General features: G+C 43.4%; 1 protein-coding gene across 3 annotated transcripts in view; it reads left to right on the forward strand.

The window, feature by feature from the left end:
* Window positions 1-26,464, forward strand: part of ptk2ba (protein tyrosine kinase 2 beta, a) — a 55,001-nt gene that overhangs the window by 20,732 nt on the left and 7,805 nt on the right. For 2 of the 3 annotated variants that reach the window (XM_084182505.1, XM_084182503.1), the window contains exons 5-25: window positions 166-245; window positions 522-584; window positions 774-828; window positions 1,050-1,190; window positions 1,283-1,357; window positions 2,023-2,124; window positions 2,660-2,777; window positions 7,892-7,931; window positions 9,143-9,192; window positions 9,405-9,449; window positions 9,617-9,714; window positions 9,918-9,999; window positions 10,845-10,945; window positions 11,232-11,347; window positions 12,876-12,976; window positions 14,831-14,920; window positions 15,522-15,726; window positions 20,849-20,951; window positions 24,906-24,962; window positions 25,532-25,636; window positions 26,006-26,131. In XM_084182505.1, the coding sequence (XP_084038631.1) occupies window positions 166-245; window positions 522-584; window positions 774-828; window positions 1,050-1,190; window positions 1,283-1,357; window positions 2,023-2,124; window positions 2,660-2,777; window positions 7,892-7,931; window positions 9,143-9,192; window positions 9,405-9,449; window positions 9,617-9,714; window positions 9,918-9,999; window positions 10,845-10,945; window positions 11,232-11,347; window positions 12,876-12,976; window positions 14,831-14,920; window positions 15,522-15,726; window positions 20,849-20,951; window positions 24,906-24,962; window positions 25,532-25,636; window positions 26,006-26,131 (1,953 nt within the window). The remainder of the gene's footprint in view (window positions 1-165; window positions 246-521; window positions 585-773; window positions 829-1,049; window positions 1,191-1,282; window positions 1,358-2,022; window positions 2,125-2,659; window positions 2,778-7,891; window positions 7,932-9,142; window positions 9,193-9,404; window positions 9,450-9,616; window positions 9,715-9,917; window positions 10,000-10,844; window positions 10,946-11,231; window positions 11,348-12,875; window positions 12,977-14,830; window positions 14,921-15,521; window positions 15,727-20,848; window positions 20,952-24,905; window positions 24,963-25,531; window positions 25,637-26,005; window positions 26,132-26,464) is intronic. The other variant, XM_084182504.1, reaches the window with a different exon arrangement.

Below are 26,464 nucleotides of genomic sequence, written 5' to 3' on the forward strand. Positions count from 1 at the left end.
CTGCCTGACTGCCTGACTGACTGTCTCTCTGTCTGTCTGTCTGACTGCCTGACTGACTGACTGTCTCTCTGTCTGTCTGTCTGTCTGTCTGTCTGTCTGTGGTGTTTTACTTGTAAGTTGTCCAGTTATGATCCTTAAAGTGTCTTTTTGTAAACACCTTGTCAGGTGAGAAGTGACTACATGCAGCACTGTGCCAGTAAAGTGAGTGATGGGATGGCCCTGCAGTTAGGTTGTCTGGAGATCAGGTAACAACCCTCCTATACACACAGACACACACACAGACACACACAGAGACACACACACACAGACACACACACAGACACACACACACACACACATTTGTTTTACTATCCTTGTGGGGACTGAACAATTAATTCCCATTCAAAATACTATTTTTCTTAACCTAACCCCTAAACCTAACCCTTACCCTAAATAACACACACATACACACACACACACACACACACAAAACCTTCCATTCAATCCACCCAATACTCACATGCGTGTGTTTCTCCCTACAGGAGGTTCTATAAAGACATGAACCCCAATGGACTGGAGAAAAAGTCCAACTATGAACTGTTAGAGTAAGTTCTGTCTGGGAAGGTTTGTTATGGTTCTGTCATCGGGTGTGGTGGGGCTCATTGATTGTTTATGTGTGTGTGTGTAATTAATGGAAGGTTTGTCTGTTTTTGCATGTGTGTGTTTGCGTACATGCGTGTGTGTGTGTGTGTGTGTGTGTGTGTGTGTGTGTGTGTGTGTGTGTGTGTGTACAGAAAGGATGTAGGGTTGGATCTGTTCTTCCCCAGGGAGCTGACTGACAACATGAAGGTACCTCTCACCTCTTATCTGAATTGATTGATCAATTGAATTATTGATTGATTTATTGACTTTATAAAAGTTTTATATTGATAACTAGTTGGTCCAGCAACTATTCCAGAGGTATTAGTGATGTATTGACCATGTGTTGATAAGAGATGTATTGATGTTTTATATGTATTGACCATGTGTTGATAAGTGATGTATTGATGTTTATATGTATTGATCCCCAGTCGAAGGCTCTGCGTAAGATGATCCAGCAGACGTTCCAGAGGTACTCATGTCTGAAGGAGGAGCAGTGTGTTGTGAAGTTCTTTACCACGCTAGCAGACTGCTATGACTACATACAGGAGAGTTACACCTGTCAGTTTGTGGTGAGTCACACACACACACACACATGCACACAGACATACACACCCTGAATCCTATCCTTCACTCAAACCCCTGTCCCCCTGTCTCTCTCCAGCAAGGCTGGAGTCTAGCGGTGGACCTGGTCATTGGCCCTGAGGGGATCCGCCAGCGTGCAGATAAAAACTCTGTGGTGAGTTCTAGTTGGCGAACAACATATCTGCCCCATCCATAGACCTATACACTCTTAGGAAAAAAAGGTGCTATCTAGAACCTAAACGGTTTCTTCAGCTGTCTCCATAGGAGAACCCTTTTGAAGAACCATTTTTGGTTCCAGATAGAACCCTTTTGGTTTCAGGTAGAACCCTTTTGGGTTCCATGAAGAACCCTTTCCACAGAGGGTTCTACCTGGAACCAAAAAGGGTTCTCCAATGGGGACAGCCGAAGAACCCGTTTGGAATGTCCCATCCCGCACCTATCCACACACAGCATTCACACTCATTATTGTTAGTTGTTACTCCTTGCATTCTTCACATTTCCAAGAATCAGACCATTCAGGGTCAAACCACAATCACCCTGCACTCTAACCAAACACACAAACTGTTTAAAAGTAAATGTATGTATGTGTGTGTGTGTGTGTCCCTGTGTGTGTGTGTCCCTGTGTGTGTGTGTCCCTGTGTGTGTGTGTCCCTGTGTGTGTGTCCCTGTGTGTGTGTGTGTGTGTGTCCCTGTGTGTCTGTGTGTGTGTGTCTGTGTGTGTGTGTCCCTGTGTGTGTGTGTCCCTGTGTGTGTGTCCCTGTGTGTGTGTGTGTGTGTGTCCCTGTGTGTGTGTGTGTGTGTCCCTGTGTGTGTGTGTAGCCTGTCTGCCTGGCCAGTTTCTCTCAGGTCCGCAGTATCAGATGCTCTCAGCAGAACGATGGCCACGCGCTGCTAACAGTTGACATACAGGGAGCCAAGCAGGTAAACACCGACACGACATACACACACGACACAACACACACACACACGACACCGACACGCGCACACACACCGACACGACATACACACACCGGCACAACACACACACACACACCAACACGACACCGACACGACACACACACACGACACACACACACCGACCCGACACACACACACACACACACACACGACACGACACCGACACGCGCACACACACACACACACCAACACGACATACACACACGACACAACACACACACACACGACACGACACCGACACGCACACACACACACACACCGACACGACATACACACACCGGCACAACACACACACACACCAACACGACACCGACACGACACACACACACGACACACACACACCGACCCGACACACACACACACCACACATAACGACACACACACACACACCGACACAACACACACACATACACACCGACACACACACCACACACACACACCGACACACACACCACACACCAACACGACACACAAACACACTAACCTGTGCCCTCCCCAGCCTCTGTCAGTGACCACAGCCTGTCTGGCTACAGCAGAAAACATGGCTGACCTAATAGACGGCTACTGTCGACTGGAAACCTCCTCCGAGACCTCCCTCATCATCAGAGCTAACAAAGGTACCCCCCCACACACACCTCCCTCATCATCAGAGCTAACAAAGGTACCCCCCACACACACAGAGACACACGGACACACACACACCTCCCTCATCATTAGAGCTAACAAAGGTACCCCCCACACACATATAGACACACACACACAGAGACACACGGACACACACACACCTCCCTCATCATCAGAGCTGACCTGCCGATGTAGCGTACAGTGCCTTGCAAAAGTGTTCATCCCACTTGGCGTTTCTCCTATTTTGTTGCATTACAACCTGTAATTTAAATTGATTTTTATTTGGATTTCATATAATGGACATACACAAAATAGTCCAAATTGGTAAAGTGAAATGAAAAAAATTACTTGTTTCAAACAATTATACAAAATAAATAACGGAAAAGTGGTGCGTGCATATGTATTCACCCCTTTGCTATGAAGCCCCTAAATAAGATCTGGTGCAAACAATTACCTTCAGAAGTCACATAATTAGTTAAATAAAGTCCACCTGTGTGCAATCTAAGTGTCACATGATCTGGCACATGATCTCAGTATAAAGACACCTGTTCTGAAAGGCCCCAGAGTCTGCAACACCACTAAGCAAGGGGCACAACCAAGCAAGCAGCACCATGAAGAGCAAGGAGCTCTCCAAACAGGTCAGGGACAAAGTTGTGGAGAAGTACAGATCAGGGTTGGGTTATAAAAAAATATACGAAACTTTGAACATTTACATTTTACATTTTAGTCATTTAGCAGACGCTCTTATCCAGAGCGACTTACAGTTAGTGAGTGCATACATTTTCATACTGGCCACCCTGGCCCCCCGTGGAAAACGAACCCACAACCTTGGCGTTGCAAGAGCCGGCCCACCGACAACATCCCACGGAGCACCATTAAATCCATTATTAAAAAATTGAAAGAATATGACACCACAACAAACCTGCCAAGAGAGGGCCGCCCACCAAAACTCACGGACCAGGCAAGGAGGGCATTAATCAGATAGGCAACAAAGAGACCAAAGATAACTCTGAAGGAGCTGCAAAGCGGAGATTGGAGTATCTGTCCATAGGACCACTTTAAGCCGTACACTCCACAGAGCTGGGCTTTACGGAAGAGTGGCCAGAAAAAAGCCATTGCTTAAAGAAAAAATAAGCAAACACGTTTGGTGTTCGTCAAAAGCCATGTGGGAGACTCCCCAAACATATGGAAGAAGGTACTCTGGTCAGATGAGACTAAAATTGAGCTTTTTGGCCATCAAGGAAAATGCAATGTCTGGCGCAAACCCAACACCTCTCATCACCCCCTAGAACACCATCCCATAGTGCATAGTGGTGGCAGCATCATGCTGTGGGGATGTTTTTCATCGACAGGGACTGGGAAACTGGTCAGAATTGAAGGAATGATGGATGACGCTAAATAAAGGGAAATTCTTGAGGGAAACCTGTTTCAGTCTTCCAGAGATTTGAGACTGGGACGGTGGTTCACCTTCCAGCAGGACAATGACCCTACGCATACTGCTAAAGCAACACTCGAGTGGTTTAAGGAAAAACATTTAAATGTCTTGGAATGGCCTAGTCAAAGTCCAGACCTCAATCCAAATGAGAATCTGTGGTATGACTTAAAGATTGCTGTACACCAGCGGAACCCATCCAACTTGAAGGAGCTGGAGCGGTTTTGCCTTGAAGAATGGGCAAAAATCCCAATGGCTAGATGTGCCAAGCTTATAGAGACATACCCCAAGAGACTTGCAGCTATAATTGCTGCAAAAAGTGGCTCTACAAAGTATTGACTTTGGGGTGGTGAATAGTTATGCACGCTCAAGTTTTCTGTTTTGTTGTCTTATTTCTTGTTTGTTTCACAAAACAAATAATATTGTGTATCTTCAAAGTGGTAGGCATGTCGTGTAAATCAAATGATACAAACCCCCAAAAAAATCAATTTTAATTCCAGGTTGTAAGGCAACAAAATAGGAAAAATGCCAAGGTGGGTGAATAATTAAGGAAGACTACAGGTTTTGCTCGCCTGAGGTAGAGTATCTCATGATAAGCTGTAGACCACACTATTTACCAAGAGCGTTTTCATCTATATTTTTCGTATCTGTCTATTTAATATCACAAACCGATGCTGGCACTAAGACTTTACTCAATGATCTGTATAAGGCCATAAGCAAACAGGAAAACGCTCATCCAGAGGCGGCGCTCCTAATGGTCGGGGACTTTAATGCAGGGAAACTTAAATCCGTTCTACCTTATTTCTACCAGCATGTTAAATGTGCAACCAGAGGAAAAAAAACTCTAGACCACCTTTACTCCACACACAGAGACGCGTACAAAGCTCTCCCTCGCCCTCCATTTGGCAAATCTGACCATAATTCTATCCTCCTGATTCCTGCTTATGAGCAAAAACTAAAGCATGAAGCACCAGTGACTCGGTTAATAAGGAAGTGGTCAGATGACGCGGATGCTAAGCTACAGGACTGTTTTGCTAGCACAGACTGGAATATATTCCGGGATTCTTCTGATGGCATTGAGGAGTACACCACATCAGTCACTGGCTTCATCAATAAGTGCATCAATGACGTCATCCCCACAGTGACCGTACGTACATACCCCAACCAGAAGCCATGGATTACAGGCAACATCCACACTGAGCTAAAGGGTAGGGCTGCCACTTTCAAGGAGCGGGACTCTAATCCGGACACTTATAAGATATCCTGCTATGCCCTCCGACGAACCATCAAACAGGCAAAGCGTCAATACAGGACTAAGATTGAATCGTACTACACCGGCACCGACACTCGTCAGATTTGGCAGGGCTTGCAAACTATTACAGACTACAAAGGGAAGCACAGCTGCGAGCTGCCCAGTGACACGAGCCTACCAGACGATCTAAATTACTTCTCTGCTCACTTCGAGGCAAGCAACACTGAAGCATGCATGAGAGCATCAGCTGTTCCGGATGACTGTGATCATGCTCTCCGTAGCCGATGTGAGTAAGACTTTTAAGCAAGTCAACATTCACAAGGCCGCAGGGCCAGACGGATTACCAGAACGTGTACTCCGAGCATGCGCTGACCAACTGGCAAGTGTCTTCACTGACATTTTCAACATGTCCCTGACTGAGTCTGTAATACCAACATGTTTCAAGCAGGCCACCATGGTCCCTGTGCCCAAGAACACTAAGATAACCTGCCTAAATGACTACCGACCCGTAGCACTCACGTCTGTAGCCATGAAGTGCTTTGAAAGGCTGGTCATGGCTCACATCAACACCATTATCCCAGAAACCCTAGACCCACTCCAATTTGCATACCGCCCCAACAGATCCACAGATTATGCAATCTCTATTGCACTCCACACTGCCCTTTCCCACATGGACAAGAGGAACACCTACGTGAGAATGCTATTCATTGACTACAGCTCAGCGTTCAACACCATCACTAAGCTAAGGACCCTGGGACTAAACGCCTCCCTCTGCAACTGGATCCTGGACTTCCTGACGGGCCGCCCCCCAGGTGGTAAGGGTTGGTAACAACACATCTGCCACGCTGATCTTCAACACAGGGACCTCTCAGGGGTGCATGCTCAGTCCCCTCCTGTACTCCCTGTTCACCCATGACTGCATGGCCAGACACGACTCCAACACCATTAAGTTTGCAGACGACACAACAGTGGTAGGCCTGATCACCGACAACAAGGAGACAGCCTATAGGGAGGAGGTCAGACACCTGGATGTGTGGTGCCAGGATAACAACCTCTCCCTCAACGTGATCAAGACAAAGGAGATGATTGTGGACTGCAGGGAAAAAAAGAGGACTGAGCACGTCCCCATTCTCATCGACGGGGCTGTAGTGGAACAGGTTGAGAGCTTCAAGTTCCTTGGTGTCCACATCACCAACAAACTATTATGGTCCAAACACACCAAAACAGTTGTGAAGAGGGCACGACAAAGCCTATTCCCCCACAGGAGACTGAAAAGATTTGGCATGGGTCCTCAGATCCTCAAAAAGTTATACAGCTGCACCATCAAGAGCATCCTGACTGGTTGCATCACCGCCTGGTATGGCAACTGCTTGGCCTCCGACCGCAAGGCACTACAGAGGGTAGTGCGTACGGCCCAGTACATCACTGGGGCCAAGCTTCCTGCCATCCAGGACCTCTATACCAGGCGGTGTCAGAGGAAGGCCCTCAAAATTGTCAAAGACTCCAGCCACCCTAGTCATAGACTGTTCTCTCTGCTACCGCACGGCAAGCGGTACCGGAGTGCCAAGTCTAGGTCCAAAAGACTTCTCAACAGCTTCTACCCCCAAGCCATAAGACTCCTGAACAGCTAATCATGGCTACCCGGACTATTTGCACTGCCCCCCCACCCCATCCTTTTTACGCTGCTGCTACTCTGTTAATTATTTATGCATAGTCACTTTAACTCTACCCACATGTACATATTACCTCAATTACCTCAACTAGCCGGTGCCCCCGCACATTGACTCTGCAACGGTACCCCCCTGTATTTATAGCCTCCCTACTGTCACTTTATTTTACTTCTGCTCTTTTTTTTCTCAACACTTTTTTTTTGTTGTTGTTTTATTTTTACCTTCTTTGTTAAAAATAAATGCACTGTTGGTTAAGGGCTGTAAGTAAGCATTTCACTGTAATGTCTGCACTTGTTGTATTCGGCGCATGTGACCAATAAAATTTGATTTGATTTGTTTATTATTTATGCATAGTCATTTTAACTCTACCCACATGTACATATTACCTCAATTACCTCGACTAACCGGTGCCCCCGCACATTGACTCTGTACCGGTACCCCCTGCATATAGCCTCCCTACTGTTCTTTTATTTTACTACTGCTCTTTAATGATTTTTTTTATTTTTTTTTAACTACATTGTTGGTTAATGGCTTGTAAGCATTTCACTGTAAGGTCTACACCTGTTGTATTCGGCGCATGTGACAAATAACATTTGATTTGATTTTCATTTGAAGCTAACAAAGGTACCGCTAACATTAGCCTAGCATCAGGCTTACGTAATGAAGGTAAAGTCTTTTAGCCTAGCAATGTTAGCATCTCTAACTAAAGATTTAAAGTTACTCTCCAACAGTCTGATATGATTCAACCCACAGAGAGAGACTCCAGTATCGCCCTGCCTGCCATCCCTATAGGGTGAGGTCACTGTCTGTTCTTTCTGTCTCTCTCCTTGGCTGGCTGGCTGGCTGGCTGGCTGACTGGCTGGCTGGCTGTCTGTCTGTCTCTGTGTGTCTCTCTGTCTCTCTGTTTCAATTTAAGGGCTTTACTGGCATGGGAAACGTTTGTTAACATTGCCAAAGCAAGTGAAGTAGATAATAAACAAAAGTGAAATAAACAATAAATATTAACAGTAAACATTACACTCCGAAGTTCCAAAAGAATAAAGACATTTCAAATGTCATATTATGTATATATACAGTGTTGTAACGATGTGCAAATAGTTAAAGTACAAATGGGAAAATAAATAAACATAAGGGGTTGTATTTACAATGGTGGTTGTTCTTCACTGGTTGCCCTTTTCTTGTGGCAACAGGTCACAAATCTTGCTGCTGTGATGGCACACTGTGGTATTTCACCCAGTAGATAAGGGAGTTTATCAAAATTGGGTTTGTTTTCGAATTCTTTGTGGGTCTGAGGGAAATATGTGTCTCTAATATGGTCATACGTTTGGCAGGAGGTTAGGAAGTGCAGCTCAGTTTCCACCTCATTTTGTGGACAGTGTGCACATAGCCTGTCTTCTCTTGAGAGCCAGGTCTGTCTCTCTCTCTCTCTCTCTCTCTCCTTCTCTCTCTCTCTGTCTTTGTATCTGTCTCTGTATCGCTCTCTGTTTCTCTCTCTCCCCCCCCTCTCTCTCTCTTTCTCTTTCTCCCCCCCTCTCTCTCTCTTTCTCTTTTTGTCTTTGTATCTGTCTCTGTCTCTCTCTCTCTCTCTCTCTCTCTCTCTCTCTGTCTTTGTATCTGTCTCTGTATCGCTCTCTGTTTCTCTCTCTCCCCCTCTCTCTCTCTCTTTCTCTTTCTGTCTTTGTATCTGTCTCTGTGTGGGTTCAGTAGGATATGTTGTATGTTCATATGTGGTTAGCTATGGTGTCTGTTAGCATGTGGTTAGCTGTGAGTGTGTTAGTTAAATGTTGTTTTCACACCAGACGGTTCCTGTAACTGCTCTATCAGTCACTGTGGGTTAAAACACATTCACTTAATGTGGGTGTTTCTAAGAGGACCGCAATGGAAATAAGCCTTCACACTTAGCTTTTGTCCTCCAGTCATTTATGTATGTAAATGTCTCCGGCTGGAGCAGCCTGCTACTTTGAATTTACTAATGCATTAAATCAATCAATTAATCTGTGACAGAGGGAGGAAAGATGTCCCCAGGAAGAGTGTAAACAACAGACAAGGTGTAGGTGAGTGTTGCTGGAAGAATGAACCCTATCCTGTCTCTATAGCTGTGGTTCTTAATCCTGGTCCAGTGGACCCAAAGGGGTGCACAGAGCAAAAAACGGAAATGTGAAAAAAATCTTTAGGATTCCAGGATTAGGAAACACTGCTATAGAGACATTCTCTGGTGCTAGTCTGAATGCTAATTCTAGTCCTAATCTAACTGTGTGTTCTGTAGGTTCAGACATCTACGCTGAGATCCCTGAGGAAAAGCCAGACTCTGGTAAGTGACATCATCTGACAGAGGGTGGCCATTTTGCGCCTCTGTAGAGAGGAGCAGTGATTCAGTGAGATGGAATAGTAGTTATTTTATTTATCCCACCTGTTCACAAATTTGAAATGTGCCAATCAGTGTGTGTGTGTGTGTGTGTGTGTGTGTGTGTGTATCAGGAAGCAGGTACAGCCTCTCCAGAGATGACATTGTCCTGGGGCGTATCCTGGGGGAGGGCTTCTTCGGAGAGGTGCATGATGGGGTGTACAAAAGCCCGGCAAGTGTCTGACATCACTTCCCCTCTGTGTCTGACATCACTTCCCCTCTGTGTCTGACATCACTTCCCCTCTGTGTCTGACATCACTTCCCCTCTGTGTCTGACATCACTTCCCTTCTGTGTCTGACATCACTTCCATCTCTAAAATCAATTCCCTCTCTGCATCTCAATTCTTCTAAATGGGATTGTTCTCCGTAACGTAGACAGGGGAGCGTGTACGTGTAGCAGTGAAGACTTGTAAAGACTGTTCTGCTGACGTAAAGGAGAAGTTTATGAGTGAAGCTGGTGAGTACTGTAGCTTTGCGGCATTTGTCGTTTCAATACTGCCTAATTTTGCATTATGAAGATTTTAAGAGATTTTCCGGTACTTTTGTATACTTTTTAGCCAGTAGTTCTGAAAGCAGCACTCACGAACCAAAAGTGGTCCTCGAAAATGTCGTACTACGTCACATTATCTGCAGATGCACCACGTTATTACTCTCTCTCTCGCTCTGCTGTGTGCAGGGTTTTCTCTACATAGAAAAGTATTGGGCGGGCCGCCTAAGTGTTTTTTGGGGCTGCCTATGTCCAAACAGTAAAACAGTTATTTAAAATGTTTTATGTGGGATGGAAAAACTTTTCAGTGTAAACTTAAACGACTAAAACCAGATATAAAGTATATAGAAAAGATAATGGACATATATATTTTTAATAAGATCATCTTTGAGAACTAACAATCACCTAAATAAAAGCTAGACAGTCAGGGAGTATCTAAAATTCCAAAAATGATGCATTCAGGAGTATTTTTGTCATAGTATTGATTTTGTTATAATGTTTGAGTCACACCGATAGCATAAGTAGAATTGCAGGAAATTTGCTTAAAAATTAAAACTTTACATTTTCTCTCAGTCCCATGGCAAGATGTGTAGAATAGCAGGAAATTCGCTTTAAAACACCAACATTTTGTCACTGCGGCTAACAGGAGGTTCTCTAAAATGTCCAGTCACGCCCCCGCCACACCCACCACCTAAGCCCTATTTTGATCCAGAAAAGAACCCTGTGTATGCATCTTGCTAGCTGCCACTCAAATGTCTCTGTCTCTGTCTCTGTCTCTGTCTCTCTCTCTCTCTCTCTCTCTCTCTCTCTCTCAGTGTTGATGAAGACTCTAGATCATCCTCACATTGTACGTCTGATCGGGGTCATTGAGGTGGACCCTGTGTGGATCGTCATGGAGCTGTACGAGCACGGAGAGGTGAGGGTTCAGAGAGAAGTGAAAGTTCACGGCACGAGGGGGTCAGAGGTTTTGTGTGATGTCACCAGTCTGCCTCATAAATATGAAGTCAAACACTGGCCCAGAATATACATATAATATCAAGGAGTAGAGCAGGACAATGTATAGAGATAACCCACCTCTCTCTCTCTCTCTGTCTGTCTGTGTGTGTGTGTGTGTGTGTGTGTGTGTGTGTGTGTGTGTGTGTGTGTGTGTGTGTGTGTGTGTGTGTGTGTGTGTGTGTGTGTGTGTGTGTGTGTGTGTGTAGTTGGGGACCTACCTTGTGGAGCAGCAGAGGTCTCTGACCAGTGTGACTCTGGTCCTATATAGTCTACAGATCTGTAAAGCCCTGGCTTACCTGGAGGGGCTCAACATGGTACACAGGTAACCCACACAAAACCTCTACATTCACATCCCTGCTTCCCTGGCTTTTCACATCTGAAGGCCATGTTGTATAGAGGAAGTAGTTTTAAAGGGGGCAATCTACATTTTATGGACTTTTAAATTAATTAAAAAACATTGACCATTTGAATATAACTTCTAAATGCATCATGAGCTTAGTTCAACTGCTGTACCACATCAGATCCCAAGAAATAAGCTGTTTTTACTCCATTGTCTTTTAAACAACTGTAAAGCCTTGAAACATTAAAACTGTATTTTTTTGGTTCTATTGAACAGCTTTTCTATGAATTCCTTCAACCCCATCCCTCAGCTGTGTACCAAAACACTGCCAGGGTGTCTGCTTTGTTGTTGTTTGAACTGCTGATTTCTCCTTTAACCCAGAGAGGAAGCCTGTTTCATCAGCCCCATGGCATCATATCACTTCTGCAGTCAGCCCTCAGTCTGCTTCGTCATTGGCTGAATGATTCCTCTCTGACTGCGTTTCTCTCTTATTTTGTTCCCACGGGGGGCCAGTATGAGAAAAAAAAAAAAGAATAATGTATGCACTAACTGTAAGTCGCTCTGGATAAGAGCGTCTGCTAAATAATGTAAATGTTATTGGTTAACCTTGGTTAATATGGTTTAATCCCTGTCTTGTGATTGGTTAAAGGCCCAGTGCAGCCAAAAATGTGATTTTTCCTGTGTTTTTATATATATTTCCACATTACAAGGTTGGAATAATACTGTGAAATAGTGAAAATGATGATAACGCCCTTTTAGTGTAAGAGCTGTTAGAAAATACTGCCTGAAATAACAGCCTGTTTTGGTGGGATGGAGTTTTGGCTGCCTGGTGACATCACCAGGTGGTAAATTAATTAATAGACCAATAAGAAAGAGTTCCAAACCTCTCTGCCAATAACAGCTAGTTTTCAGTTTTCCCCTCCCCACTCAGACCACTCCCAGACTGTCCCAGCTACATTCTTGCTTGAGAAAGTTATTTTTGCTAAGAAGCTTTTTTGTTGTTAATTTATTTTTTGATTGGAAACAAGGTACTTAAAGGGGCAATCAGCAGTTGCTACATCCATTTTTGGACTTATAAATTAATGAAATGTACATATTGATTCTTGACGAATATAACTTATAAATGCCTCATGAGCTTAGTTCAACTGTCGTACCCCATCAGAACCCAAAATAGAAGCTTGTTTTACTTGTAAACAAAGTAAATGTAAACAAACACTGTATAGCCTCAAAACATGGTTTAAACTATCCTTTTGATATCATTGGACAGTCAGTCCTTGCATCCATAGTTCTGTCTATAAATTTGAGAGTGGTTCCATTTCTCCAGCCCCATCCCTCAGCTTTTTACCGAAACAGGGGCGGGGAAAACGCTTTGTTATTGTTTTCTACTGCTGATTGACGCTTTAATTGTTACCAGAAATGATAACGGCTGTATTGGACCTTTTTTGATATTGTTTAGTTTCTCTATTGTGATGGGTTATTATAGTTCAATCTCTCTATTGTGATTGGTTAGAGACATAGCTGTGAGGAACGTGTTGGTGGCGTCTGCAGACTGTGTCAAACTGGGAGACTTTGGGCTGTCACGATACGTAGAAGAAGAAGACTACTATAAAGGTATGAACACAGTGCATTCGGAAAGTATTCGGACCCCTTGACTTTTTACACATTTTGTTTACGTTACAGCTTTATTCTAAAATGGATAAAATAAAAACAATTCCTCATCAAGCTACACACAATACCCATAATAACTCCATAATGACAAGGCGAAAACTTTTTTTTTTTTGGGGGGCAATTTTACAAAAAGTTAAAAACAGATATACCTTACTTACATACAGTACCAGTCTAAAGTTTGGACACACCTACTCATTCAAGGGTTTTTCTTTATTTTTACTATTTTTTACATTGTAAAATAATAGTGAAGACATCAAAACAATAAAATAACACATATGGAATAATGTAGTAACCAAAAAAGTGTATTTTATATTTGAGATTCTTCAAATAGCCACCCTTTGCCTTGACGACAGCTTCACACACTTTCTCTCAACTAGCTTCATGAGATAGTCACCTGGAATGCATTTCAATTAACAGGTGTGCCTTCTTAAAAGTTAATTTGTGGAATTTCTTTACTTCTTAATGCGTTTGAGCCAATCAGTTGTGTTGTGACAAGGTAGGGCTGGTATACAGAAGATAGCCCTATTTGGTAAAAGACCAAGTCCATATTATGGCAAGAACAGCTCAAATAAGCAAAGAGAAATGACAGTCCATCATTACTTTAAGACATGAAGGTCAGTCTATACGGAACATTTCAAGAACTTTGAAGTCGCAAAAACTATCAAGCGCTATGATGAAACTGGCTCTCATGAGGACGGCCACAGGAATGGAAGACCCAGAGTTACCTCTGCTGCAGAGGATAAGTTCATTAGAGTTACCAGCCTCAGAAATTGCAGCCCAAATAAATGCTTCAGAGTTCAAGTAACAGACACATCTCAACATCAACTGTTCAGAGGAGACTGAGTGAATCAGGCCTTCATGGTCGAATTGCTGCAAAGAAACCACTACTAAAGGACACCAATAAGAAGAAGAGACTTGATTGGGCCAAGAAACACGAGCAATGGACATTAGACCGGTGGAAATGTGTACTTTGGTATGAAGTCCAAATTGGAGATTTTTGGTTCCAACCGCCGTGTCATTGTGAGACGCGGTGTGGTTGAACGGATGATCTCCGCATGTATATTTCCCACCGTAAAGCATGGAGGAGGAGGTGTTATGGTGTGGGGGTGCTTTGCTGGTGACACTGTCTTTGATTTATTTAGAATTCAAGGCACACTTAACCGGCATGGCTACCACAGCATTCTGCAGCGATACGCCATCCCATCTGGTTTGGGCTTAGTGGGACTATCATTTGTTTTTCAACAGGTCAATGACCCAACACACCTCCAGGGCTGTTTTACCAAGAAGGAGAGTGATGGAGTGCTGCATCAGATGACCTGGCTTCCACAATCCCCCGACCTCAACCTAATTGAGATGGTTTGGGATGAGACGGACAGCAAAATCAAGGAAAAGCAGCCAACAAGTGCTCAGCATATGTGGGAACTCCTTCAAGACTGTTGGAAAAGCATTCCAGGTGAAGCTGGTTGAGAAAATGCCAAGAGTGTGCAAAGCTATCATCAAGGCAAAGGGTGGCTATTTGAAGAATCTCAAATAAATAAAATATATTTTGATTTGTTTAACACTTTTTTTTGGTTACTACATGATTCCATATGTGTTATTTCATAGTTTTGATGTCTTCACTATTATTCTACAATGAGTAGGTGTGTCCAAACTTTTGACTGATACTGTACATACACCAGTGCACACACATACACACACACAAATACATACAAATACACACACACACACACACACACACACACACACGTCCAAAGCTGCATTCAGATGCCTAACCAAAAACTGTGTGTTTCTCTGAAGCGTCTGTTAGCAGATTACCTATCAAATGGATGGCCCCAGAATCCATCAACTTCAGACGCTTCACAACAGCTAGTGATGTCTGGATGTTCGGTGAGTCACTCCTCACTGGTTTGTTTGTTTGTTTGTAATATTGTGGTGTATGCACGCGTGTGTGTTCGTAATAACGAGGTGTGTGTGTGTTTGTAATATTGTGGTGTGTGTGTGTTGGTAATATCGTGGTGTGTGTGTGTGTGTTGGTAATATCGTGGTGTGTGTGTGTGTGTTGGTAATATCGTGGTGTGTGTGTGTGTGTTTTGTAATATCGTGGTGTGTGTTGCAGGTGTGTGTGTTGCAGGTGTGTGTGTGTTTGTAATAACGAGGTGTGTGTGTGTGTGTGTGTGTTTGTAATATTGTGGTGTGTGTGTGTGTGTTTGTAATATCGTGGTGTGTGTGTGTGTGTTTGAAATATGGTGGTGTGTGTTGCAGGTGTGTGTGTGTGTGTTGCAGGTGTGTGTGTGTTTGTAATAACGAGGTGTGTGTGTGTGTGTTTGAAATATGGTGGTGTGTGTTGCAGGTGTGTGTGTGTTTGTAATAACGAGGTGTGTGTGTGTGTGTTTGAAATATGGTGGTGTGTGTTGCAGGTGTGTGTGTGTTTGTAATAACGAGGTGTGTGTGTGTGTGTGTGTTTGAAATATGGTGGTGTGTGTTGCAGGTGTGTGTGTGTGGGAGGTGATGTCTCTCGGCCAACAGCCGTTCTTCTGGTTGGAGAATGGGGAGGTGATCAACCAACTAGAGGGTGGTGTCCGTCTGCCCAAACCCCCCTCCTGTCCCCCTACCCTCTACACACTCCTCTCACACACCTGGAGTTACGAACCACACACACGACCCTCCTTCACACAGCTGGTCTGCAAGCTCAGGTACATACACACACACACACACACACACACACACACACACACACACACACACACACACACACACACACACACATACAGTTGAAGTCGGAAGTTTACATACACCTTAGCCAAATACATTTAAACTCAGTTTTTCACAATTCCTGACATTTAATCCTAGTAAAAATCCCCTGTCTTAGGTCAGTTAGGATCTCCATTTTATTTTAAGAATGTGAAATGTCAGAATAATAGTAGAGAGAATTATTTATTTCAGCTTTTATTTATTTCATCACATTCCCAGTGGGTCAGAAGTTTACATACACTCAATTAGTATTTGGTAGCATTGCCTTTAAATTGTTTAACTTGGGTCAAACGTTTCGGGTAGCCTTCCACAAGCTTCCCACAATAAGTTGGGTGAATTTTGGCCCATTCCTCCTGTCTGAGCTGGTGTAACTGAGTCAGGTTTGTAGGCCTCCATGCTCACACACGCCTTTTCAGTTCTGCCCACAAATGTTCTATAGGCTTGAGGTCAGGGCTTTGTGATGGCAACTCCAATACCTTTACTTTGTTGTCCTTAAGTCTTAAGCCATTTTGCCACAATTTTGGAAGTGTGCTTGGGGTCATTGCCCATTTGGAAGATCCATTTGTGACCAAGCTTTAACTTCCTGACTGATGTCTTGAGATGTTGCTTCAATATATCCACATAATTTTCCTTCCTCATCATGCCATCTATTTTGTGAAGTGCACAAGTCCCTCCTGCAGCAAAGCACCCCCACAGCATGATGCTGCCACCCCCGTGCTTCACGGTTGGGATGGTGTTCTTTGGCTTGCAAGCGTCCCCCTTTTTCCTCAAAACATAACAATGGTCATTATGGCCAAACAGTTCTATTTTTGTTACATCAGACCAGAAGACATTTCTCCAAAAAGTACGATATTTGTCCCCATGTGCAGTTGCAAACTGTAGTCTGGCTTTTTTATGGCGGTTTTGGAGCAGCTGCTTCTTCCTTGCTGAGCGGCCTTTCAGGTTATGTTGATATAGGACTTGTTTTACTGTAGATGTAGATACTTTTATACCTGTTTCCTCCAGCATCTTCACAAGGTCCTTTTGCTGTTGTTCTGGGATTGATTTGCACTTTTCGCACCAAAGTACGTTCATCTCTAGGAGACAGATCGCGTTTCCTTCCTGAGCGATATGACGGCTGCGTGGTCCCATGGTGTTTATACTTGTGTACTATTGTTTGTACAGATGAACGTGGTACCTTCAGGTGTTTGGAAATTGCTCCCAAGGATCAACCAGACTTGTGGAGGTCTTGGCTGATTTCTTTTGATTTTCCCATGATGTCAAGCAAAGAGGCACTGAGTTTGAAGGTAGGCCTTGAAATACATCCACGGGTACACCTCCAATTGACTCAAATGATGTCAGAAGCTTCTAAAGCCATGACATCATTTTCTGGAATTTTCCAAGCTGTTTAAAGGCACAGTCAACTTAGTGTATGTAAACTTCTGACCCCACTGGAATTGTGATACAGTGAATTCTAAGTGAAATAATCAGTCTGTAAACAATTGTTGGAAAAATTACTTGTGTCATGCACAAGTAACCGACTTTATTTTTATTTTTTCAATTTTCCTTTTTTTATTTTTTCCTCTTTTTATTTTTAGGGGGTAGATCAGCTTTAATAGGCGATATGCACCGGCGAGAGCATGACGTATTTCCGGTTAAATCTCAGGATGGATGTAATGACATGCCACATTCAGAGTAATGGGCAGTCTGATATATAGTAATGCAACCAAATGATTGCATATCCCACACCCAGCCACACAGGAACAGTAGCTTTTAACAAGCACAACTGGCTGTGAATCACGCAATGTCATCTGAAATACACAGAAGCATAATTTAATGGGTTTTGAAAAACGAGGGTCTACAGCAGCAGGAGTAGGAGCAAAACTTGTTCTTTCTACTTTTTCCTGGTGTAAGCAACTTATCTACTGTCTCGTGTCACTTTTGTGCTTTCTGCATCACTTTCCTACTGTCTTGCACCACTTGGCTATACTGTCTCCCACCACTTACCTGTTGTCTTGTGCCTTCAAACAGTATTGGCAGAGCACTAGGTGAGTGGTGCAACATTGTAGCCTAGTACCAATAACAACAGTAGAGTGAAGGTTTTGCTCCTAATTCCTCTTGAAAAGTAGAAACATCAAGTACAAAAGCAGTTGGGCCATATGTTTATAAAGAAAGAAGTAAAGATGACAGGACCGTTTTGAGTAGAACATCAGCAGTTTGAAGAATAGCTGAGTGGAATATGTTACTGTCATTGCAGTCATCAAGTCAGGAAAAAGTAGTAATCTCATTATTGTTTACATTTCAAATCAAACCCCAATTTGTTTACAACAGACCCAACAACAAAAGCATGGCAATTCCCACTCAGCTACCCTGGTCTGTATTGGGCTACCACTGTTCAGCTATCGTGAAAACCACTAAAGCTCTAAAGTGTTCTCTTAGCGACGGCAATCAAAGCTGTGGTAACATTAAACGAGTAAAACACGTGTTGAACGGAACCTTGAACAAGTTCAACAGAACTTTGAACGTGTCCCTTAATCCAGTCCTACTCTCAGCTGGTGTGGTGGCTTTAGGTTCTTCATTGAGCGGTAGCAGTGGGCTCTCACAGAGATCTCATTTGTAGCCTTGTTTTTACCTGATACTTTCATAAAAGTACAAACACATGAAGTGAGAGGTGTATATACACGTGATTAAACTTTATTTAAAGCATGATTAACCTGAAGCAGGAAGGAGTCTGATCAGGCTCTGATCAGTCCCTACACCCAAACGAGGGCACTACGTTCATCCACCTCTGGCCTGCTGGCTCCCCTACCTCTGCAGAAGCACAGTTCCCGCTCAGCCCAGTCAAAACTGTTCGCTGCTCTGGCACCCCAATGGTGGAACAAGCTCCCTCACGACGCCAGGACAGCGGAGTCACTCACCACCTTCCGGAAACCCCACCTCTTTAAGGAATACCTGGGATAGGATAAAGTAATCCTTCTATCCCCCCTTACCCCACCCCAAAAAATATATATATATAAAAAAAAAAATACTATTGTAAAGTGGTTGTCCCACTGGCTATCATAAGGTGAATACACCAATTTGTAAGTCGCTCTGGATAAGAGCATCTGCTAAATGACGAAAATGTAAATGTAATGACTTAAAACACCAAAGCAAGGCTTCTAGCTCAGGCTAGCTAGCGTTAGCATATTACCTTCAAAGTTGCAAAGAAAAGAAGAAACGTAAAATTTGAAGCCTTTATCCAGTTTGCTACGTGGTGTCGTACTGGATGTCCGGACGACCCTCCGTATATCATTAACAGATACTTTAGGCAACTCCAGCAAACACCTTGTAAACTTCATCTCTGCCATCATAACGGTCTACTGTCACTGTCTGTTTTTTTTCCGGTAACCGGAAATGCACAAGCATTATTACGCCAATGCGGAAGTGATGCGTGCATAGAGCCTATATTGCAGATAGATTGTAACTTCCATCAAAGTAATTGTCTGCATCACTTCCAATCCCCCATGTTTTTTTTGTTTATTTTTTTCTCCGCATATATACAGTGGGGAGAACAAGTATTTGATACACTGACGATTTTGCAGGTTTTCCTACTTACAAAGCATGTAGAGGTACCTATGATAAAAATTACAGACACTTCAACTGTGAGAGACGGAATCTAAAACAAAAATCCAGAAAATCACATTGTATGATTAAGAAGTAATTAATTTGCATTTTATTGCATGACATAAGAATTTGATCACCAGTAAGAATTCCGTCTCTTACTTACTCTTACTTAATAATACTTATTTTCCACCATAATTTGAAAATAAATTCATTAAAAATCCTACAATGTGATTTTCTGGATTTTTTTTCCCTCAATTTGTCTGTCATAGTTGACGTGTACCTATGATGAAAATTACAGGCCTCTCTCATCTTTTTAAGTGGGAGAACTTGCACAATTGGTGGCTGACTAAATACTTTTTTTCCCCACTGTATGTATGTGTATATATACAGTGGGGAGAACAAGTATTTGATACACTGCCGATTATTTATGTATGTGTATATATATGTGTGTATGTGTGTGTGTGTGTGTGTGTGTGTGTGTGTGTGTGTGTGTGTGTATGTAGGTGTGTATATATGTATTTATATGTATGTATGTGTATATATACAGTGGGGAGAACAAGTATTTGATACACTGCCGATTTTGCAGGTTTTCCTAATTACAAAGCATGTAGAGGTCTGTATCCCCCATATAAATACAATTCTATTGGTAGCAAGAAATGTATATAATAATTTAAATTAAAAAATTATAAGTTTTGAATCCGGCGTCGTTTTGCGTATCAGTTCATAAACACTATGCCATGGAATCGGTATGTCAAAAATCTCTTCCCAACTATTTTGCAATCTATATGAGACGGCTGTCAATCCTTTGGTCCTTAAATGAAACTGGTAAACTTAGTTATTTATCACTATTTTCTTTAACCAATTATGTTCTTTAATGCAAGGCCGACAGACAAGTTCCTTACTTTTTCCTCCTTCCACTTTCCTCTTCCATTTTTGCGGTAAGGCTGCAATTATTTGGTTGTAATTTTGGGTAGAGCAGACATTTCCATATGTTTTTGTTAGCTGCATGTGCGACATAACTCCACCATTCCTACCGATTTAATATCATTTACGAAGATTATACATTTTTATTTTATTTTTTTCTCAAAAAAGAACGTTTTTTTAAATCAATTTGTATATTTGAGTTTAACCACAATATTTGTTGCAATATTTGTTCTGTCATTTTCTGGAGGATTAAATTGAAATTGCAACCAACTTTCTATGGCTTGTTTTTTGAAATAGTGATATTTGGGAGATGATTTCCTTTTCAAATACCTAACCGACTTGCCAAAACTATAGTTTGTTAACAAGACATTTGTGGAGTGGTTGAAAAACGAGTTTGAATGACTCCAACCAGTGGATGTAAACTTCCGACTTCAACTGTAGCCCGCCCTGCACGCGCACACAATCTTGCAACAAATCCATGACATATGTGAGTAAACATAAAATACTTTAAAGTGTGTGTGTGTGTGTGTGTGTGTGTGTGTGTGTGTGTGTGTGTAGTGATATTCATAGGATGGAGAAGGAGCAGGAGGGAGAGAGGAAGAGACACAGAGCTCGAGCCATGACGCCATACGACTCCACGACCACTGAGCCCCCACCCAAGGTACTAACAACACACAATGCCATAGGGGTTACCGGGCCACGTGCCCCCTCAGATTTGTCCTGTATTTTTTATTTTCTCTATAATACTACTAGCCACCTAGCAATTTATAAAGCTGGCTTTAGCCCAGATAGCTTCCCAATCTCCCAACCTCATAACTAGCTACCAAGAAGCCATTTCAGGCTATCTATCAAGTTCAAGTAGCTAGCTTGTCTAACTATCTTAGCTGGCATGCCTGCTGGCATGGTTGGTAGACTTTAGAAAAGCAAGCAATCACTAAACGTACTGAAAAAGACTCACATTCCTTTTACCCAGATTTTAGCAGAGATGCAGAGAAGCATCTTTAGTTTCTTAAAATAAATAACCACCATTCAGGAGGATACAGATCGCTCAAGAGCTATGCTTAGATATGAAGAAAAATCGACATTTTTGACATAGAATTAAGCAAAATGATTATGTATCTAGATTGCAGGAAAAAGCTGTTTCATGTGTGTGAAAAATGCAAAAATTCTCCAACCACCCCCCAGCCATCGTCACGTACTATGTGCCCCCTCAGATAAGGGTGCATGACGCACACACACACACATACGCACACTGGTAGAAAGCACACACTCACCACACACGCACACGCACACAGATGATATACAGTGGCTTGCGAAAGTATTCACCCCCCTTGGCATTTTCCTATTTTGTTGCCTTACAACCTGGAATTAAAAATGGATTTTGGGGGGGTTTGTATCATTTGATTTACACAACATGCCTACCACTTTGAAGATACAAAATATATTTTTTATTGTGAAACAAACAAGAAATAAGACAACAAAACAGAAAACTTGAGCGTGCATAACTATTCAGTCAATACTTTGTAGAGCCACCTTTTGCAGCAATTACAGCTGCAAGTCTCTTGGGGTATGTCTCTATAAGCTTGGCACATCTAGCCACTGGGATTCTTGCCCATTCTTCAAGGCAAAACTGCTCCAGCTCCTTCAAGTTGGATGGGTTTCGCTGGTGTACAGCAATCTTTAAGTCATACCACAGATTCTCAATTGGATTGAGGTCTGGGCTTTGACTAGGCCATTCCAAGACATTTAAATGTTTCCCCTTAAACCACTCAAGTGTTGCTTTAGCAGTATTGTCATTGTCCTGCTGGAAGGTGAACCTCCGTCCCAGTCTCAAATCTCTGGAAGACTGAAACAGGTTTCCCTCAAGAATGTTCCTGTATTTAGCTCCATCCATTATTCCTTCAATGATGCTGCCACCACTATGCACTATGGGATGGTGTTCTCGGGGTGATGAGAGGTGTTGGGTTTGCGCCAGACATTGCGTTTTCCTTGATGGCCAAAAAGCTAAATTTTAGTCTCATCTGACCAGAGTACTTTCTTCCATATGTTTGGGGAGTCTCCCACATGCCCTTTGGCGAACACCAAACGTGTTTGCTTATTTTCTTCTTTAAGCAATGGCTTTTTTTCTGGCCACTCTTCCGTAAAGCCCAGCTCTGTGGAGTGTACGGCTTAAAGTGGTCCTATGGACAGATACTCCAATCTCCACTGTGGAGCTTTGCAGCTCCTTCAGGGTTATCTTTGGTCTCTTTGTTGCCTCTGATTAATGCCCTCTGTTAAAACGGCAAGCTTCAGTCAGCTGATTCTAGCCATCCCTTCTGGTTAGTTCTAGTCGGGAAACTTAGTCTTCCATTCAGAGGACCCCCACTTTTGTTAGTGTCTTATTGGTTAATGTCACGGCAAATACTTATCACCACATCTCATTCAGCCTATCAGTGGCCTTGATTCCCTGGACTTCAGTTTCAGTTAGTCTATGAACCCAGAACGCCTATGTGGTCAGAAACGTGCTTTCCCCATCCTGCTGAACTTTTCCTCCTGTGGACTGAATCCCTGTATGTCTGATGTTTAATTGTGCGTGCATCTATACGTAAGTGCTTTGAGATCTGTGTCATAATGTGGAGCTATGTTTTGTGGTCTATTGTGTGTAATTACCGTGTTTTTAGCTTGTTAGCTAGCTCGCGCTCCTGCCAGCGTTAGCACTACCGTTAGCATTTGCATTGGAATGCATGAGCATTTAGCATGACTGTTAGCGATTAGCCTTTAAATTAGCATTTCTCATTTATGGTGCTAGGCTATTTTCTATTCTATATATATCACTCATGCTCATTGTATTTATATTATGTATACATTTCAACATTACTGTAATGTTTATTTGAGCACATTTGCCTGAGTTTCATATGTACAAGTCTAATAGGTTGTGTAGTCCAATTTGTAAGTCGCTCTGGATAAGAGCGTCTGCTAAATGACTTAAATGTAAATGTAGTCTATTGCCATGTGACTAGGCCTTATGTCTGCTGTAGTGTATAGCCTTTGCTGTTATATACTTACCTGTGCTAGCTCATACAGTCATGGCATTCATGTTATAGCAGTGCTATAGCCTAGATTTTCTTTCTCCGCTTTCCTTTCAGAAGCACATAGTGAATGTCAGTTGTCACTGAACATCATTCTCAGTTATCTGAACCATGAGTGGTCAGATGTGTGTTTGATGTGTGTGGATGTGGACATCTTCTTCCATTAACCTCCCCTTAACCTGAACGTCTGCCTCATCCTTGTTCTGACCGGACATTCCGGCCTTAAGCCAGCACCTAAGGTTTCTTATTACATTCATGGTCCTTCGATGCTCTACAACACTGTACTCTATTTTACATCCTCCTCCCTTTTTCTGGCCACTCTTCCGTAAAGCCCAGCAATGTGGAGTGTACGGCTTAAAGTGGTCCTATGGACTGATACTCCAATCTCCGCTGTGGAGCTTTGCAGCTCCTTCAGGGTTAGCTTTGGTCTCTTTGTTGCCTCCCTGATTAATGTCCTCCTTGCCTGGTCCGTGAGTTTTGGTGGGCGGCCCTCTCTTGGCAGGTTTGTTGTGGTGCCATATTCTTTCCATTTTTTAATAATGGATTTAATGGTGCTCCGTGGGATGTTCAAAGTTTCGGATATTTTTTAATAACCCAACCCTGATCTATACTTCTCCACAACTTTGTCCCTGACCTGTTTGGAGAGCTCCTTGGTCTTCATGGTGCCGCTTGCTTGGTGGTGCCCCTTGCTTAGTGGTGTTGCAGACTCTGGGGCCTTTCAGAACAGGTGTGTGTATATATACTGAGATCATGTGACAGATCATGTGACACTTAGATTGCACACGGGTTAACTTTATTTAACTAATTATGTGACTTCTGAAGGTAATTGGTTGCACCAGATCTTATTTAGGGGATTCATAGCAAAGGGGTGAATACATATGCACACACCACTTTTCCGTTATTTATTTTTTTGAATTTTTTGAAACAAGTTATTTTTTTCATTTCACTTCACCAATTTTGACTATATTGTGTATGTCCATTACATGAAATCCAAATAAAAATCCATTTAAATTACAGGTTGTAATGCAACAAAATAGGAAAAACGCCAAGGGGGATGAATACTTTTGCAAGGCACTGTAGATATAGGGTTGTGTCTCATTATTCTTTATAGCGTGTCACACAGCCTAACTCTCGCTCTCCTTCTCCTCTCCTTCTCTCTCTCTCTCCCTCTCCCTCTCCCTCTCCCTCTCACTCTCCTTCTCTCTCGCTCTCCTTCTCCTCTCCTTCTCCTCTCCTCTCTCTCTCTCCCTCTCCCTCTCCTCTCCTTCTCTCTCTCTCCCTCTCCCTCTCCTCTCCTTCTCTCTCGCTCTCCTTCTCCTCTCCTTCTCTCTCTCTCTCACTCTCCTTCTCCTCTCCTCTCTCTCTCTCCCTCTCCCTCTCCCTCTCCTCTCCTTCTCTCTCGCTCTCCTTCTCCTCTCCTTCTCCTCTCCTTCTCTCTCTCTCTCACTCTCCTTCTCCTCTCCTCTCTCTCTCTCCCTCTCCCTCTCCTCACTTTCTCCTCTCCTCTCTCTCTCTCCGTCTCCTCTCCTTCTCTCTCTCTCTCGTAGCCGTCGAGGAAACCTAGTTTCCAGAGCAACACGCTAAGGCCTGGCATGAGGATACAGGTACCTCAACAGTTTGTGACAGTGGAGTAAGACCTGCTCTGCACTGTCCTGTAGCACTGTCCTGTAGCACTGTCTTGTAGCACTGGCCTGTCGCCCTGTCCTGTAGCACTGTCCTTTAGCACTGTCTTGTAGCACTGTCTTGTAGCCCTGGCCTGTAGCACTGTAACACTGGCCTGTAACACTGTCTTGTAACCCTGTCCTGTAGCCCTGGCCTGTAGCCCTGTAACACTGGCCTCTAGCCCTGTCTTGTAGCACTGTCTTGTAGCCCTGGCCTGTAGCCCTGTCTTGTAGCCCTGTCTTGTAGCACTGTCTTGTAGCCCTGGCCTGTAGCCCTGTCTTGTAGCACTGTCTTGTAGCCCTGTCCAGGGCATACATATACAGTATACTGTGTGGCTATGGTACTAGACAGTGTGTTTGTTAGTTCCAGACAGTGTGTTTGTTAGTTCCAGACAGTGTGTGTGTGTGTGTGTGTGTGTGTGTGTGTGTGCGCAGCATTTCCTGCCGCAAGCATGTGACTTTTTAAAGTAGTTGTGGCTCAGCGCTTTTGTGTGTGTGTGTGTGTGTTTTAGCTGCCTGGGTCTCTGTGTGCCAGCTCTCCTGTCCTTGCTAGCCCCCCCAGGGCCTGTGACGTCAGCACAGCCTATCCCCTGTCTCCACGACGATGCAGCGTTGGGGTAAGACCCATAACCACGGTTTCACTACATGGCCAAGCTGCAAAGTCAAAATTGGCTATAACGTACAAATTTATAAAAACCAAATGAGCTTTTTTGGTCTTAATATAAGGTTAGGATTCAAATCAGATTTTAAGAAGAGATATTGTAGAACTAGGAGGGGTTTCTGACTTTGCAACTCGGCCAGATAGTGATGACCGAAAACCTCTCCGCTGCTTCCTGTTGAAATGCATTGTGGTTAGTTGAGCTGCCTGTGCAGAGGCAGTATGGGGATCTAGCTGTGCTCAAGGCCTATAGACAGATTATGGTTTCAACCATTACAACATTGCATCAAACAGGAGTGTGTGTGTGTGTGTGTGTGTGTGTGTGTAGGAGCCATGCGGGGTGGAGGATGCGAGGTGTTTGTGGCAGAGCGAGAGGGTGGAGGATACTCTCCGTAGACAAAGACAGGACATGCTGACAGACAGCCGGTGGCTGGAGCAGGAGGAGAAACACCTGGTAAGAATACACAGACAGACAGACAGACAGACAGACAGACAGACAGACAGACAGACAGACAGACAGACAGACAGACAGACAGACAGACAGACAGACAGACAGACAGACAGACAGACAGACAGACAGACAGACAGACAGACAGACAGACAGACAGACAGACAGACAGACAGACAGACAGACAGACAGACAGACAGACAGACAGACAGACAGACAGACAGACAGACTTTTTGTATTCAGACAGATACAGATATATGATCTTCATTTGACCAGTATTGTCGCAGCAAAATAATCCTGCAGCAACAGGATTTGAACGTTTAGTCCATAATGTTTCTT

Source organism: Coregonus lavaretus (assembly GCF_964263955.1).
Source record: "Coregonus lavaretus genome assembly, chromosome: 18".
Taxonomy (NCBI): domain Eukaryota; kingdom Metazoa; phylum Chordata; class Actinopteri; order Salmoniformes; family Salmonidae; genus Coregonus; species Coregonus lavaretus.